The 16,950-nt window shown below is 41.9% G+C and overlaps 1 protein-coding gene across 8 annotated transcripts in view; it reads right to left on the reverse strand.

Moving 5' to 3' along the window:
* Positions 1–3,883: 3,883 nt before the first annotated feature.
* LOC147621875 (uncharacterized) overlaps positions 3,884–16,950 on the reverse strand; it is a 50,594-nt gene continuing 37,527 nt past the window's right edge. For 2 of the 8 annotated variants that reach the window (XM_086822894.1, XM_086822900.1), the window contains 4 exons: positions 6,696–6,767; positions 6,214–6,498; positions 5,907–6,093; positions 5,170–5,750 (listed from right to left, as the gene is read on the reverse strand). In XM_086822894.1, coding sequence (XP_086679020.1) covers positions 5,907–6,093; positions 6,214–6,498; positions 6,696–6,767 — 544 coding nt within the window. In that variant the 3' untranslated portion in view covers positions 5,170–5,750. Of the gene's footprint in view, positions 5,017–5,169; positions 6,094–6,213; positions 6,499–6,695; positions 6,768–16,950 lie in introns of those variants that run through there. The other 6 variants (XM_086822898.1, XR_015269613.1, XR_015269612.1 and 3 more) reach the window with 6 other exon arrangements.

A 16,950-nucleotide genomic window follows, 5' to 3' on the forward strand; every position in this document is an offset into this window, starting at 1 on the left:
TGACCCCTTCTTCTTGTTGTTGCACAACATGAACCACGTGCCACCCCCTCCCTCGAGCAACTAGGGGGGGGAAATAAAGAGCATGCATAGATGGGATGAGAAGTGACACACATTGTTTAATTTTTGACGCTAAAAAGTTTTGTTAACCATTGAAAAAGTTTTGTGAACCTTAGATTTCAATTAAGAGAGCATATCTCCTTTCACTCTATGCCAACAAACTTGACTTACATCTGTCATTTCCAATCAACACTTCATCCATTAAGAAAAACTCTCCACCTCTCATAAATCGAGCCATGTCACAATGAATCCTTGCACAAAACTACACATTTCAAGTGAAGCGAATAGGTTTCCTAGCTAGTTCCCTCTCACTGCAGTCATAAGTTGTTGTAAAGACATGGGGGTGGGGGCAAGACCTGCCTAGGGTGTGCATAACAATCTCACCAAAAAATAGAACTACCCACTCCATATTAGCAATTGCACAATGTTCTGAAAAGCATAATTTCTAATAACTGCTTCATTTACTTGCCACCTTAGCCCAGACACGTTTAGTCCCCTACCAAAGATTTTAGCCCCTTGCTCAAATTCTCTTCAAATAGTAAATCAACTCTGCATTTTTGTACTTTACTATGAAACTCTTCAAATTTTATGCATGAAAATGCATGCTTAAGGTATTGGTTTTGTCTAGCCCCACACCATTGGCTTCTTGCTAATTCCCTAGTTTTCTATGAGAATCTCAAATTGTGAATCCCCTGCAAATGGTCATAGCCTAGATTCCAACCCATGCAAATCATTGGCTATATTCTTTCTCTTTGTCTCTCTCTCTCTCTCAAACTACTTTTCCTAATAGCTAAGATACATAATCGAGACCATTATGCGCATTGGATCTCCTTGACAATATTTGTCATTTAATCAAGATTTTGATCCGATGGAAAGTATTTATGATACATCAAACAAAACCACAACTCCATAAGATCAGAGAACAACTCTATACTTGAATATGGTCTATCACAAGCATCACCACCATAATAAAGAGAACATCTTACTCTTTCATTGTAAATTACCCAACTTGGCTTACATTTGCCATTTCTAAACCAACACTTTATTTATATAAAAAGCATAAACAGAGCCATACCACAATTTATCCTTGTAAAAACTACCCCCTTGTTGGCACGTCCTTGTTGGCACGTCTAACCATATTAGTAATTGTACAGCATTCCAAAAATACATTCCTAGTAAAAATGTCATTTGTTAGCCATCTTGGCCCCAAACAAGTTCTAGATTTACAACCATAGGTGGGTCCTTGCAAAATATTTTAGCCCTTGGTCAAATATTCAGAATTTGATTTAACTTTGCATTGTCATACTCTAGTGTCTAGATCTTTGAATTCCTTGCATGAAAATTTATTCTCTAAAATTTTGGTTTTGTTAGGTTCTCATTTGGTTTGTTACTACATCCCTTGTTTGTTTACTATTCGAAACTCAATTATTAGGTCCCTTGTTTGGTTTCTTATTAACTCCCTTGTTGTTTTCTATAAGAAACTCAATTATAAGTCCATTGTTGGGTTTCTTACTAATTCCCTTGTTTTCTATAAGAAACTCAATTCATGAATCCCTTGTAAATGGAGTTTTGGCCCAAAATTATACTAAAAGGGAGGGGAGGGAGGTGTTAGACACCTACCCTAAAAATATAATTGAAATGAGGAGAGGGAAGGGAAGGTGTAATAAAATCCCGTGTTGACATGTCCACCCTATCCTTGTGCTTTTCTCCAGGAGAGTTCTCCCTCAAAAGTCATATTTGTGGTTCTCGCTATGTTGGCACCTAAGGTTAAGCCAATCCCAGTGAGCCTAACACCCTTAAATTTTCAAATTTTAACTAATTTCTCTCAATCCGCTCTGATTTTGTTGAATCTAAGTGGATAGAAATGTAGGATAGGGGTAGGTATTTGATCCTTACTTTTAATTTTTGTTTGGTGCAATTATCTATTCGACACCAACTGTGAGACTAATTAGGTATTGACCCTGGCTCAAAACGATTGATGGCAGAGAAATTGAGAAATGAAGTGCATAATTGAGGATAAGTTAATCTTAATTGTGGGGCTTCTTAAATCCCAATCTGCACTCATGTTCAATCAAATTGCTCAATTGACAGGCTCATTGGCTTGTGCTTATGTTCTCAAGTTAGTGAATTAATCCATTAATCTCGGCTCTTACAATTGTTTTGGGGCTAGGAGTGATCAAAGTTGCTAAGCGAATTCGGGAGAGAGGATTCAAGATTAGATTTGCTTAATTTTTGTACTAGATGGATTAGAGATTTTGAAAGGTTGTAACCATTTGAGGTTCTACATAGAAACCCAAAAAATTACAGATACACTAGTCCACCAAAAAACATTTTGAATACTCAAAAAAATACCAAACAAATCATCAAAATCTCCAAATAAACCCAAACTAATACTCAACCCGCACGTTGTTGCAGTATGTAAAAGACATTAAGAAGTGAAATGCAAGAATGGAATACAAAGGGTCAATCATAATACAAAGGGTCAATGGAAGGGATTTTTTCCTCTTATTTTTTTAGAAATGCATTTTGGAATACAAAGAGTCAATCGAACACAAAGGGTAAATCAAAATACAAAGGATCAATGGGAAGAATTTTTTCCTCTTATTTTTTAGAAATCCAAGATTTCTTTTTTCTCTCCTTTCCTCGTGCCTTGGTTATCGATAGTTAATAGATAGATAAATCAAAAGATACAAAACCCACGAAAAAAATAGTGCCTAGATAAGAATTATGCACAAAAATACAAAGAAATCAAAAGATGCAAAACCCACCAAAAAATAAAATGGTGCCTAAATGAGAATAATGCATTACCTCAACATTTCAGGATGCAAAAAACACGGTAACAACCATTGCTAAACTGAGGGGATTGAACGTAAACAACCCTTAAGGACAATGCATCAAGTGCAAATCCAAGCACCTCTACCATGCACTGGACCCGCCAAAGAACTTTATTGATTATATAAATAATAGAAAAAAATGGGGAGCCCAAAATCACTACACGAGCCAATTCATGCTATTGGCTCACATCGAGCTTCCACACAAAAAGATGAGTTAATGAGGAGAATCTCTATGAGACTGCGAGTTATTCCTCAAGCTAATTCAGGCATCTTGGGTTATCTTGAGGCTATGACAAGCTAATTGACTCCAAGGGATGGTTTATAAAGATCGATGTGCTCGCACCTTGTGTCATTGTGAGGCTGATGACACATATTGGTGTACGTATGTAGATGATTTGGTTTGGTGGAGATTGTGTGGAATGCCTCGAATGTTATTGCATGACCTCAAGCACAAGCTCCAGTATCATGGTTGGTTGCAAGAGGGGTTGTTGTGAGTACACATTTATGCTCAATTTGCCTTGTGAGGGCACTGTGGAAGTGTCATGTCACCTAAATTGCTACATATTATGTAAATCTTGCTATCCATCAAACACATTGCTATGGGTTTACGCCTTTGAAGCTCATATAAATTTGTAAAGCACCACAATTTCCCATTTCATAGTGCAACATGTTTTCTTGGAATCGACCATGCACAAAGCAGCCACCAAAGAGTATATACATATCCTTTAGTTCTTGTGCACAATAACATGTTAAATACCCATTTTCTAAAAGTGGTTCCTTCCCTAGCAAAATTATATTGTTGGATGGGGGTTACTTAGGCCCAATCATGCTTCCTATGTCCATCTAGGCATTAAACTTTCTTCAAGAAGAGAGATTTCCACGGAAGGGGAAACTGCAGAAACTGTAATTGTGCCTTTTCTTTTTAGCAAACCAAAACTTTGTGAAGTGATAGCCATATCTTCTTATATGATAAATACGCGAGTCAAAAGTTGTGGTAAATGTTGCTACTTCACGAAAGAGAGGGAAAAACTCAAATCAAAAAGATACACAAGTTTTCCTCTATTCGTAAACATAAGTGTTCACACTGGAGGTATCCTTGAAATATGATAAAAATTAACAGGGTAAGAATCAAAAACTCTCGCCTCACAAGTTTAGAGTCTGCATGTACTCAATATTTATAATGGAAAAACTGAAATGCCCATCCCTATACATTCGAGTTCATAATTGAAGTAATAGAATGTGTGAATGCACAAGGTGATCGGTTAGACTAAAGTTATTCCATCACTTTCATTGTGAGATTTTTAATGACCATTACAAATGGGCCTTGTGTGCAACCAGGGACCACTTGGCATGAAGATAAGAACCATGGAACACTGGCATCTTGGGGTATGGTTTAGGCTCTACAAAGTTTTTGGCATCTTGGAGTGTCTTTTGAGGGCTTCATTCTTTGGTGGTTGTAGCATATTCCTCTCTTTAAATAAGGATATGCTTTTTCTATTGGGAAAATATTCTTGCAGCTTCCATTTACCACATTTGTCCATTGGTCCTATATATTTATCGTCAAAATAATAAGTTCGTCAGACACCAGGCAGCCTCCCTCCAGAGGATCAAACGCCCTCAACCTCAGACATTTAGCTCCAAATTGAAAAAAAACCTTAGGGAGGCATGCCACAAGATGGACATCTGGACGCTTTACTCTGGCAGACATTTTAGCTTTCGAGTTTTTGATGCCTATTATTCTATTGTGTCCATAGGGACCTATCCAGTATGTAGGCCGCATCTTTCTTTTTTTATTTCTTACATCCAACCTACACATGGATCTCATCTAACACCTTTTTGGTCTCATAAACACTTCGTGTCTTTAGTAGAGTAGACATTGATAAAATCAATCTCTCTCTCTCTCTCTCTCTCTCTCTCTCAGAGAGGACAACAATCCATGACAAGGGACGTATTGACTCGTCACCTAGCTACTTCCCTCAAGAGTCTCTGGGGAAGCATGGCATTCAACTAGGAGAAGAGAGCTCAGTACTTTGGCTACTAAACCACTACGTCACACACCTTTCCACAGCTTCATCCCCGTGTGGAACTCCTTGTATGTGTTTTGGGAAGCAACGATACTCAATGCCTGGCAAAACAAAACAGTAACCCCTCAAGAAAAATATGCCCATGGTCATGATAGAGAACATTTTGTGTACTCGATTCGGTGACACTAGCAATGAACACTTTAGTTAAACTTTTCACACACCAAGTGGCAAAGATAAATAAATGCTGCACTGAGACATCAATGAACCTCCATTAAGATGCACCTCCACTCAGTCGCGCTAGAAACCCCAAAAAACTGCCAAATTCCAATACATGCATTCCTAGGACTTACCATCTTAACAGCTCTACCTTTTGCAGCTTAGCCACATAAGAAACAACAGCAAATTAAAAGCACCACCGCCCCCAACCACCAACAGCATCTTTGGCCACACCAGAGCTCCTCAAAATCTTCAACTGCCAGTCCCAGATTTTGTTCAAGACAAACCAACATGATGGCAATTTTAGGGACGCCTCTGTACCCACAGAGATTATAAGCCTCTCCTCTAATCCAATGATTGGATCAAACCTTATTGGACTGAGTAGCGAGAATATGACAAATATGTTACACCAGCGGCTGTTAAAAACCTCCCGTCCCATCATGGCATGATCAGGATTTTCTTGGACAAACTGACCATTTTAGTAACCAGTCAATTATGAAATGTTTCAGAGGTTCAAGTTTCTACCCATCATATAAACAACCCAAGGTTATTTGAATCCTGCAACAATTGAATGAAAACCATTCAATGCAATTGTGCAAACTTTAACGTGTCATTGATCCTGTTCAAATGACAAAAGGATAAGTAATAGGTCTAACAAACAGTTAAAATTATCAAAACTTGACTGGTTTCTTTAAATCTGACCTATGCATCTGAGTTTTGGGATAACCTTTGAGAACAAACAGTTTAAATTATGAAAATTTTACTGGTTTCTGACCTATGCATCTGAGTTTTGGGATAAGCTTTGAGAACGCGGTTCTGGTGTTCCACTCCTACTCCGATCAGCCTGCTGACTCCCATTGTGCACCTTTGGAGAGGAGCCCCTTTTAACTGGTGAAATAGAACCCTCAGGAGAGGGGCTACCAGGGACGGGGGATAAACTCCACTTTCTCGGAGGGGTATCTCTACAGCAAAAAGTTTAAAAGAAGAGTGTTAACAGATAACTCCACTGCAGTTGCATCCAATGGGCTGCCACTGCAAATGCTGTGGACGTGGTTTAAGAAGTCAAAACCTCGAAAGCTGACCTGCCACTATACGGTGATGCTCTCCTGTTGGGAGACCTGCCACTATACGGTGATGCTTTTCTGTCAGGAGTCCTGCCGCGAGGATTCCTCCGATCATCCTCCCTCATTCCATCACTCTCCCTTGTTTGTGCTGGACTGCGACTTCTGCTAGCACTCCGGCTCCGACTGCGGTATCGCTTGCGATAGCCCCTGTCATGCTTGGAATGTCGATCTTGCTCATATCTATCACCGCTGTGACTGCCTCGATGGTGGTCGCTTTCCTTGTAATCCTCCCTATATCTGCGACTACAAAATACCAAGCAGCCAACCATCCATGTCAGTCACCACACAAACAGTGCTGATACTACACTACTTTATCACACAAACAACAATGATACTGCCACACACACGTCCTTATAAAAAAACATAGATTTTTTATTTTATTTTTAACATGCTAAAAGCACTGCTAATCATAAAATGCTTGTGGACAAATTCTGGCTAACCTTGGCTGCCTTGGACTCCGGCTTCGAGATCTTTTCCAATTGATATTCTCTTGAGTGATCCTTCCCCTCTGACTGTAAAAAGGAAGGATGCATAAATGTACAGCTCAACAGTGATCTGGCAAACTCCAAACGCACCCTTAAAATTTTATTTCAAGCACATCTATAAACACTTGTATTCTAGGATTATGTTTCAAGGTTTCAAAATTCTTTGAAACCAAGGCTGTACTCAAGGTAGCTCAGGAAATGGCCTATGATGAGATGATTGCAGTTGTCATAGACAAAGACCGCCGCAAAGAGCAACCTGTGATATCCTTTGAGGCAGATAGAGCCATGTGCACAAAGGGGAAAGGAAAAAGAACTATCTGATGAAACTTCTGCAAAAAGCTCGGACATAGAAAGTACATATGCTTCAAAAACATGGCCAAAGAGCAAGAAAAGGTACATGCAAACTTGGTGGCACAAAATGAAGAAGAAGTCCAAGAAGCAGAAGCCTGAGGAGTGGAACATGCAACTACTGTTATGGATAATCTTTCTCAAGAGAGGAAGAAAATAATTGGGTATTCTAAAAGCCAATATGTGTGGGTCATGGGTTCTCTGCCTGGTTGGTACCCCCAAAATTGTTTGTAATAAATGTTGTGTGTTTCCTTCTATGTGTGTAATAAGCCTTGAATCTTATAAAAGGCTCCATTTTAATTCATACCCCTGTCTAGGTCAAGGGGGGGTCATGATGTAGGCTGTCATTTGTAGTCAAACTCTTATATTAGGCGTGACATGAGAGTTTAGATGTCGGAGCCATTGTGTCTCCATTGAGCATATGGTGCAATCTAGAGTCCAAACCACGATGACTATTGAAGGTTTTTCAAGCATCTCCACCTTCGCTCCAAAGGGCAGTTTGTGAGGATTCGGAGCCTTATGTGTGTAAACTTATTCATGTATACGTGTGCGTGTACACCTTCTTAGGTGTTAACACCCCTTACATCTGGATAAGATAAGTGTGACATGTGTCATGTACGTGTCTGTGAGTGTGATTTCTTTGGGTCAAAAGATAAGGTTGTAAACCTACAAAAAGGCATGTACTTGGTGTAAGAAATTAATCCAATGAAACCGACATTCAGTCGTGCAATACTCTCTTTCTCTCTCTATTTATCTCTCTCTTTGTCTCTTCTATAATTCCTCGTTGTCTGCATAGCAACCCACCATGTAAAACGAACATTGGGCTTAACCCTAATGTGCAAGAATGGGGGCAAAAAATGGAAGAGAGAAGAGAGAGAGAGAGAGAGAGAGAGCAACATGCTGAATGTATTAGAATGTACACACAACCACAAGCACAAAGCCTAGTAATAAAATGCTGTCCATATGGTGTCCTTGCACACGGGGTGGTTAGGGGGAAAAAACCCTTCAATATAGAAGGTAAAAAGTGTCCCTTATAAGCCCATGTTCACACCTAGCACTACCAATATGAGTTTTCCTTCACTCTCATGGACTCAGGATGGTACCTTAGTTTTTGTTAAGTTTGGGAAATACCGCAAACCTTTCCATTGTTTTATAATGTATTGCAGTTGTCTAAAGGGATTATATGTTTTTGTATTCTTGTATAGATTGCATAGAATTACACTTGATTTTTATATGTTGATATGTGGTCATGCCTAGCTGTCCCAAAGCTACTAGATAAGGCTCTTCTATACTTGATAGAAGCGCAGCTTTCTTGTCATCTTCATCCATAGCAACTCCTAAGCTAGAGAGGAGTTGTATTACTGAGCGGCGAGCCTAGGTTGCTCAAATGTTCTCCCAAGGTTTCTCTTTCATTCGTTTTTAAGCGGAAGAATTTTGCTCAAGGAAGACTTTGCACTTAATGAATTTATTACTAAACAAGTTTTCCAACTTGTCCCATATCTCCTTTGAGCTCTTGGTGAAGTCCACGTGATGAATCAGGTTGTGGAACAACACGAGCTTGATGAGCGCCATGGCCTTGTCATTACGATCATTCCACGTGTGAATCTTTTCCACTCCATTGCTTGGTTTGAAATCTGTACCATTGACCACATTCCAAGCACCATCTCTCATCATCAAGAGACGCATCTTTATTTGCCATGTTGAGAAGTTGCTCCCATTCAATTTTTCAATCGCCATGCTCGCTCTGTTCGTCTCCATAATGCTTTACTTGAAAAAGGACCCTTATATCATAAATTTCAAAGTGGGTAACTAGACATATGTCACATGATTTGTGGGGAGCCCCGAGAAAACATTGAACTCCATGACAGTGGTACTTGCGAGAAGGCACCAAGTTGGATTTATTCAGACGGCATCCTAGCAAACTAGTCGGCAGCAACAGCAAGAGCGACACGAGCCCGAGACGACGGCGATAAAACCAAAGACGAAAGCGGTAGGATCGAGCAAGCACAACTGGGTGGCCATCGGGCAACTCACTTAGCCAAGCTATGGGATGCCTTATATATTTGTGTTTGACACGGCCAAATATAGCTTATGGTGTTTCCCTGTTGAGCAAATTTATGTATAGCCTAGAGAGTAAACATTGCTAGGCTGTTAAGCGCATTTTCAGATACCTTCAAGGTGCACATACTTAGGGATTTTTATTTTTTTTTTTGAGGGGAGGGATGGGGTTTTCAGCTCTGCGCTTAATAGTAATTTAGATTGGGCTGACAACCTAATACACAATGACAGTCGAATAGTGGTTTTTCTTTTTGCTGGGGAATCCTTTCATCTCATGGCTTAGCAAAAAGCAACCTACAATAGCAACATCTTCATGTGAAGCTAAGTACATAGCAATCTTCACAGCCACGGTTGAGTATAGAGCGGTCTTCAAAGCAACAATTGAGTGCATATGGCTGAGGAGGTTACTTGATGACCTGCATGCATGCCATCAACAGGGTAATACTCCCCTACTTAAAGACAGTCAGCGTGCTATGGCTATTGCGCGAAATCCAGTTTTCCACACACAGACCAAGTACACAGAGGTACATTATCATTATGTGCAGGAGAAGTTTTATGCAGGTGAGATTAGCCTCATTTATTGTCCATCACAAGACAACCTGGCATATCTTTTCACCAAGGTGCTTTCTCGTGAGAAGTTTGAAGCTTTTCTCAAAGCTTCGGGCTTGATTCCTTTTGGAGATTGATCTACTGTGTACATATACATTTGTAGAAGATATGCACATTTGTAGTGTAATTGTATGCAAGGGTTAGGAGGTAATAGTGTCACACACACTAGGACTTATACCATTTTAGATACATTGGTTTTTAAACCAACCTTACACCTTTATAGAGACACATGGCACATTATGGTTGGACCCCTTTGAACCTTTGATTTCGGGGCTTTTAGTTTAATTGATGGCACATATACTAATGTGTGAATTTCCACTGCCAACTCTAAGCTCTCTCTATGCTCGTCAAGTTCTCTGCTCTATCTGTGTGTGTCATATCCACCTACAGCAAGCTCTTCATAGCCATACGAGCTAACAAATAGCTCAGCTTGGTTTATGTCTCTGCATATGACAATGTGGCAGACCAATTCATGAAGGCTCTTCCTTGTGAAAAACCTGATGCTTTCTGCAAAGCTCTAAGCTTGTTGCCTTTAGGGGATTGATCTTCCTGATCCCTGTACATGTTCATAGCATCACTCCAAGGGGATTTGTAGACATCTATGTCATGGGCATTCCTTCTCGGTGTTCTTGACGGCTACTAGTTCCACTTTCAATGCACTCACCTCCGCCTTGAGTGCTGTGTTCTCTTGTTCAAGGTCCGTGACCCGTGCTTCAAGGGCCATGATGTGCCGGTGTAGTTTGTTCTCCACCTCATTGAGGTTGGAATCGGATGTCTTCTTATTCTCCTTGATTAGTGCCTTCATTGCCGTCTCGAGGGCCTCGAGTTTCTCTTGGAGACTCGGGGCCATTCCTCGAGATTGAGGAGAGAGAGAGAGTTATGTTGCTACCTTGGGGGCCTGAGCAAGGGTGGGAGGGAAAAGGGGGGTGCAGGGCTTACCGGACTTGCAGGCGGGCCAACATAGCGCCAACAGTAGTGGGCGCCAGTGGCGAACAGAGAGGGCAGCTACGCACAGAGGCGCGAAGGGCATAGGGAACATCGAAGTGAAGCAAGCAGCGAGCAATGCAGCGAAAAGCGGGCGGCGACCAGTAGCGAACAGCGAAAAGCGGGCGGCGAGGGCAGAGGTGAGGGCGAACAGTTGCGGGCGGCGACAAGGGCAGCGAGGCTGCATTGGGGACCTGAGTAAGGGTGGGTGGGAACAAGGAGGCAGAGGGACGGGCCAGCCCAGGCGGGAGAGAGGCGGGCGAAACAGTGGAGAGAGAGAGAGAGAGAGAGAGAGAGAGAGAGAGAAATTGTACACCGTGTGGAGTCCCGAATTACCCACTGAAGGGCGCCCTATCCCGTTACTGGAATAGTATTTGCTTTATTACTTTGAAGAGACCGACGGTGGATTAACGATAAGCCAAACACAAGATCTATGAGGACCAAGAGTCAGGCTGAACTGTACACACCTTTAGAAGCACCAATGATGACCAATCTCGAGCCTATGCACTCTTCCCAATGGATGTAGGAAGGCTGCAAATCTGAGGCTAAGAGAAGGGGTTGATTGGGACTGTTCTAGACTATGTATGAATGCTAAAAATGAGTATGAGTGCTGAGTTTTACCTTCACCAAGTGGCTGTAGCAAAACGATGCCTATGAGGATGCTGAAAACGCAAGGGGTACTGAAGGCTGAATGCTGTAGATGCTGCGTTTTACTGAATGAAGGCTGAATTGCTCAAGCGTTGATGCTCCTATATGCTGATGAGGAAAACGCCGAAGGATAAGGTGCTGAATTCTGCAATCGCTTATGCTCCTTGTGTTGAAGGCTCCAAGCGATGAGTGCTTCAAGGCTCAAAGAGATATGAATGAATGGAATGATGCAAAGCTCAACTATTTATATGGACAAGATATGCTGGTCGACTGGCTACAGAGCTGGCCGACTGCACTTGTCCAGGCAAAAATATATAAAGGATGTAAAAATGCCAAATAAATGCTGTAAATTATGGGAACAATACTAGATAAATTGTGATGACTGCTAGATGATATCTGAAGGCTTCTGCAATGGTCTAGATGGCCTACATGCATATGGGATGAATGCTATGCATAAATGCACACATGTCCTGAGGCAAACTCTAAGGCTTCTACTGACTCTACATGCATGAATGCATCTCTTCCAGTGGGTTAAGGGACTTGGACCGACTGACTGACTATCTAAGGCTGAGAATGACCTACATAGCTCGTGCCTGACTTATCCTGGACTAAAGATTACAATGGGGTCACGGCGTACGACAATTATCATCCTAAAAGGTACTAATAATGTACAATGTTGTACTAATGATGATGAACCATCTTGTCACCATGCACTACAGTGCAGGTGCATGAGACATCCTTATAAGCTTGAAGTATATCTGGATAGTCCTTGAAGTACTTCTCTCGCATCCATTTCACATCAAATAGCAAATAATTGACAAATTCCAAGAGAAACTTTCTAACCACGTCTTTCCTCTTTTTCTCACAAAATGAAACACAATCTGTTATGGCTCTTCCATCCCTGATGGATCCTTTAATATAGGCTCCTCTAGGGGTACCCCTGTACATGGTTTCCATAAACTGTCATGGGAAGGCATAATATATCCTCTAGTGATCTGAAAGGTCCAACCAATAACATACACGGTTGATCTTAGTAGTTTCCTAAAGAGGTCTATATACTATCATTCCTTGACTTTCGCAATCCAAAGATAAAATTCATAACAATACTCTTCCATAGAACATTCAATGGGTGCAATAATCCTGCCAACTTTTGTTGATCAAACTTTGACCTTCTGACAAAACATTCTCGAACATAAGACTTAATGTTCTTTCTACTAGGCCAATAGTAATAGCTTCTCCCAAAGCTTGAGTTGTAGTCACTTTTGGCTTCAAGTCCTTTGTTACACATAAACAGGTTTACTTCATAAAAGAGTCTTTCTTGATGACAAGAAAAGTCGCAAAATTTCAATTCTACAATCTATTCCTGTGAGGATTATGTTGTTAATCCTGCATATTGTGTACTAATTACTACTTAAGTAATTAACTTAGAACAAGAACCTTCAGGAGAACACTTGAGATAAGATTGAATTGACTTGTTGTTGTTAAACTGAGTACAATAGGTCTCTTATATAGAAGATGAAGAGACACATTTGAAGAGGCATGTCCTTTGATGAAAGGACATGACCTTAGACGAAAGGGTACAACTTTTAGGCTAAGGGATGTGTCCAGTCGATGTAGAGGCACAACCATTCACTAAGGGATACAACCATTCGTCGAAGAGATGTGGCTATTCGATGAAGAGGTACATCCTTTGACGAAGAGTCGCAACCAGTCGAGGGTAGGGGTTCCCTTTGGCTGGTAACTCTTTGTATCTGCAACAGTAATCAGCAATGAAGAGAGAATCTGATATATAAACACGTCACAATCGTGACATTCCCTCCCATTTAAAATAAAACCCAGGGGTGGTTGTTGAGACTCTGGAAGAAGGGAAAAGATTGAATTGCTTCTGCATCCAAAGCTCTAGCTGCTAGATCCCATGTCATGGCATTATTGTTGACCATAACAATCTTGCACATACCAAACTGAATATTAACTGCATCTGCAACTTGTCTCATCTTTACCAAAAGCATGAGAATCATATCTGTAACTTGAGTAGAACTTTTGTTAACATCATTGGTAACTTCGAGCTTTGTCCAAGAAAAGATTGAATCTTTATCTGCTTCCGGCTGAGAGGCGACAACCACCTGTTGGATGTCTGAAAGGGATTCCACTGATTTTTCTGGAACACAAAAGTCTTCAAGTGTTGTCGTAGGTTGAGAAGAAATATCTTCCATATGCTTTTCTTTGCTCATAAAGTTGTTCTCGGGACAAGTTATGTCCAAAGATTCATTTGCACCACTGAAGGTAAGGACTGGAGTCTTCATTTTTGAAGAAGAATCATCATTCACCACGGCGTCAGGTATCTGGTCAGAGGCAAAGACTCCGTTTTGCACGGGCGGTGACGAGGCTATTGCTTCTGCCTGGGTCACGGCAAGAAAAGGGGTTGTGGACATTGTATTTGTCACACATGTACCAGAATCTTCTGAATCTTCAGCTTTCTCAGCAGGTATTAAGGCTTCCAATGTAGAAGGGGGAGGTTGAGGTTGTTTGCGCCTCTTAGACCTCCCAAGGATCCTCTTGCACAACGTGAGAATGAGTAAGTCTTCAACACTGCCACCAAGAGCTTGCAAGGACTTGAATGTAGGGCATTGCTCGCGAGGGGAAACTTGTCCAACGTCGCGGCGTTCACGACCGAGTACTCGACTAGGGTCGGACACACGTGCCACTAAGTAAGCCCATCTTGATATGGCTGATTTCTTTCCAAGATGTGATCCTTTGGAAGCTTCATGTTGCTGCTTCTGTTGCTGATGATTCCAATAAGAAGTTGGTTGCTTAGAACTGTAACATTTCCAAGAATATCCATGCTGAGGCTTGCGTTGCTCGCACGAAGATACTTTGTGTCTAGTTGTCTCTGAAGAACCATGCTGAGAGAATTTTTGTTGAGAAACATGTTGAAGCTCATCGATACGAGCTTTTGGTTGTTGATGGAACATGGCTTCAAACCGCTGGAATGCAGCTTGTTGCTGTGCATTTTGCTGCTCCAAGGATTTGTTTATAGCCATCAATATGGAGGCCATCTCTTGATCATAACAGTGTTCACCGCATCTATCCGGCACTCAGATAATCCTGGGGTAAATGTGCTGCCTGTGGTGTAGGAATTGGAACTGGTGCAAGAACTGGTTCGGGGAATCGGGAATAATGATCACCTCTGGCTCAGACAGGGGTGAATCCGGGATGACAATAATCTCCTGTGAGGGGAGAGGATTCGCCGGCAGCTCGTCTTTGGGAACCTCGTCTACATACGAGAGATACGGAACGGGCACATCGAAAACTGCGTCTGCCATTGCTCGCGCAAGATGGTACTTGCAAATGGGCCAGCGCTGGAGGAGAGAGAGCGAACCTGGGAAGTGGCTAACAGAATTCGTAGATGAAGCCACATGCTGCCGTTGGCCCCCTTTTTTTAAAAAAATCGCAGGTCGCTGGCTGGCCGTCGGGTTCTCCTGCTTTTTTTGTTTTTTTAATGTGTGCGCTGCTGTTCCTCGCTGGCGGTTTCCTTGCGTGCGCTGGCGCTCGCCGTTAGGTGCTGGCTGCCGGTCGCTTCACGTGGCTGGTGAAGCCACGTGTAATAAGGCTTAATATAAGCCTTAAGTTATAAGGCTTTTGATTTTTTTTTTAAAATATATGAAACGTCACGTTTTAAAAGAAAACGTGAAGAGGCAAGATCGAAGGGTGGCGACCCTGCGTGGAGAGAAATGCAGCCCGAAAAGACGCGATGAGGGCCTCCAGTAGAATACAGGCATACTACAAGCACTTTGATGTGAGTTTGTGCTTCTCTGCTTCTCTGCTTCCCATCGTTTTTTTTTTGATAGAAAATTGGGAAAATGCTTAATCAAGCAAAATTGGCAAAATTGGGTAGAATTAAATGGGGCATTCTCTCCTGCTCTTCCATTCAACACTTGCTACACCCAATTTTAGGGTTTGGACGGGCTGATTTTAGGGTTAGGGTTTGGACTGATTTTAGGGTTTGGGTTTGGGCATCTCACAGGGCGGAAAAAAGTTTGCTGCTTGTTTACATTACTGCGAGCAAGGATTCACGCCAAGTCCACCATCGCTCTGCTTCTTCCATACAACACCGAGAGGAGAGTAGAGCGGAGAGGGTGAGAGGCTCACAACCGTAGGCCCGGGAAAAAATTTTGCTCTGATACCACTGTGAGGATTATGTTGTTAATCCTGCATATTGTGTACTAATTACTACTTAAGTAATTAACTTAGAACAAGAACCTTCAGGAGAACACTTGAGATAAGATTGAATTGACTTGTTGTTGTTAAACTGAGTACAATAGGTCTCTTATATAGAAGATGAAGAGACACATTTGAAGAGGCATGTCCTTTGATGAAAGGACATGACCTTAGACGAAAGGGTACAACTTTTAGGCTAAGGGATGTGTCCAGTCGATGTAGAGGCACAACCATTCACTAAGGGATACAACCATTCGTCGAAGAGATGTGGCTATTCGATGAAGAGGTACATCCTTTGACGAAGAGTCGCAACCAGTCGAGGGTAGGGGTTCCCTTTGGCTGGTAACTCTTTGTATCTGCAACAGTAATCAGCAATGAAGAGAGAATCTGATATATAAACACGTCACAATCGTGACAATTCCAATACAATCCTTGAAATCCTCATCTAAGACTTTCATTGGCCACACCATGGCCCTCATGTTTCAAGACGCAATCTCCTCTTGACAAACTTCCTGGCAGGATGTCAATCTAATGCTCTTTCGATCTGTCTGGCTTCTTGCTTTGGCTTGTCAGGACAATTTGCAGCCATATGTCCCTTGTTTCCACATTGGGAACACTTCCCTTCTTTGGCATATTCTTCACGTTGCTCGAGAGACAATCTTCTTCGAAAGAGTGGAGGTTTGTCCCTGCTCCCATCCTTCTCATGAGAATCGGCTCTTGATGGGGATCGATCTTTAAACTTCTTCCTTTGAGATGGACCCTGATTGTCGTTCTTTGTCTTACCGTTCATCCAAGGCATGTACAAGGCCTGAGCTAGCAAAGCTTTGTCTTGTGCTTCTTCCAATGTTTTTGGTCCCGCCATGTAAATGTTGGGTTTTATGCTGTGTATGCACCCAGGGGAGTGCTAGTGATCATCAGTAGGTTACTGGGGCACTTTTTACTTCAGTTAGTGGAGGTTTTTTCCCCCAGTTTAGCTTAGTTTCACTTATAAAGGTTTATAAGTGGTTTGGTCCACCTGGCACTATTTATGGCCGGACCATGTGAACACACTATTAGGTCACATCTTTTATGTGGCTATTGTATTTCATTTTTTCACAATCAATATATGAGCAGTCGTGTTCCTCTCTCTCACTCACGCCTCCTGTTGAAGTGCCTTCCAAACCCTAACCCTAACAGCTCAAACCCTACAATTGGTATCACAGCAGGTTCGCCTAGCTGTCCGTACAGGCCATAGCCATCAGTTCGCCTGCTTTCAGTTCAGCTGCAGCCACTCAGTCACTCGCCATCAGTGCACGTACAAACAGTCGCCTTCAGCTGCACAGACAGTTGTTCCGTATACTGCCCG

This window comes from Cibotium barometz, chromosome 29 (genome assembly GCF_041138505.1).
Source record: "Cibotium barometz isolate CiBa-2024 chromosome 29, ASM4113850v1, whole genome shotgun sequence".
NCBI classification, from domain to species: domain Eukaryota; kingdom Viridiplantae; phylum Streptophyta; class Polypodiopsida; order Cyatheales; family Cibotiaceae; genus Cibotium; species Cibotium barometz.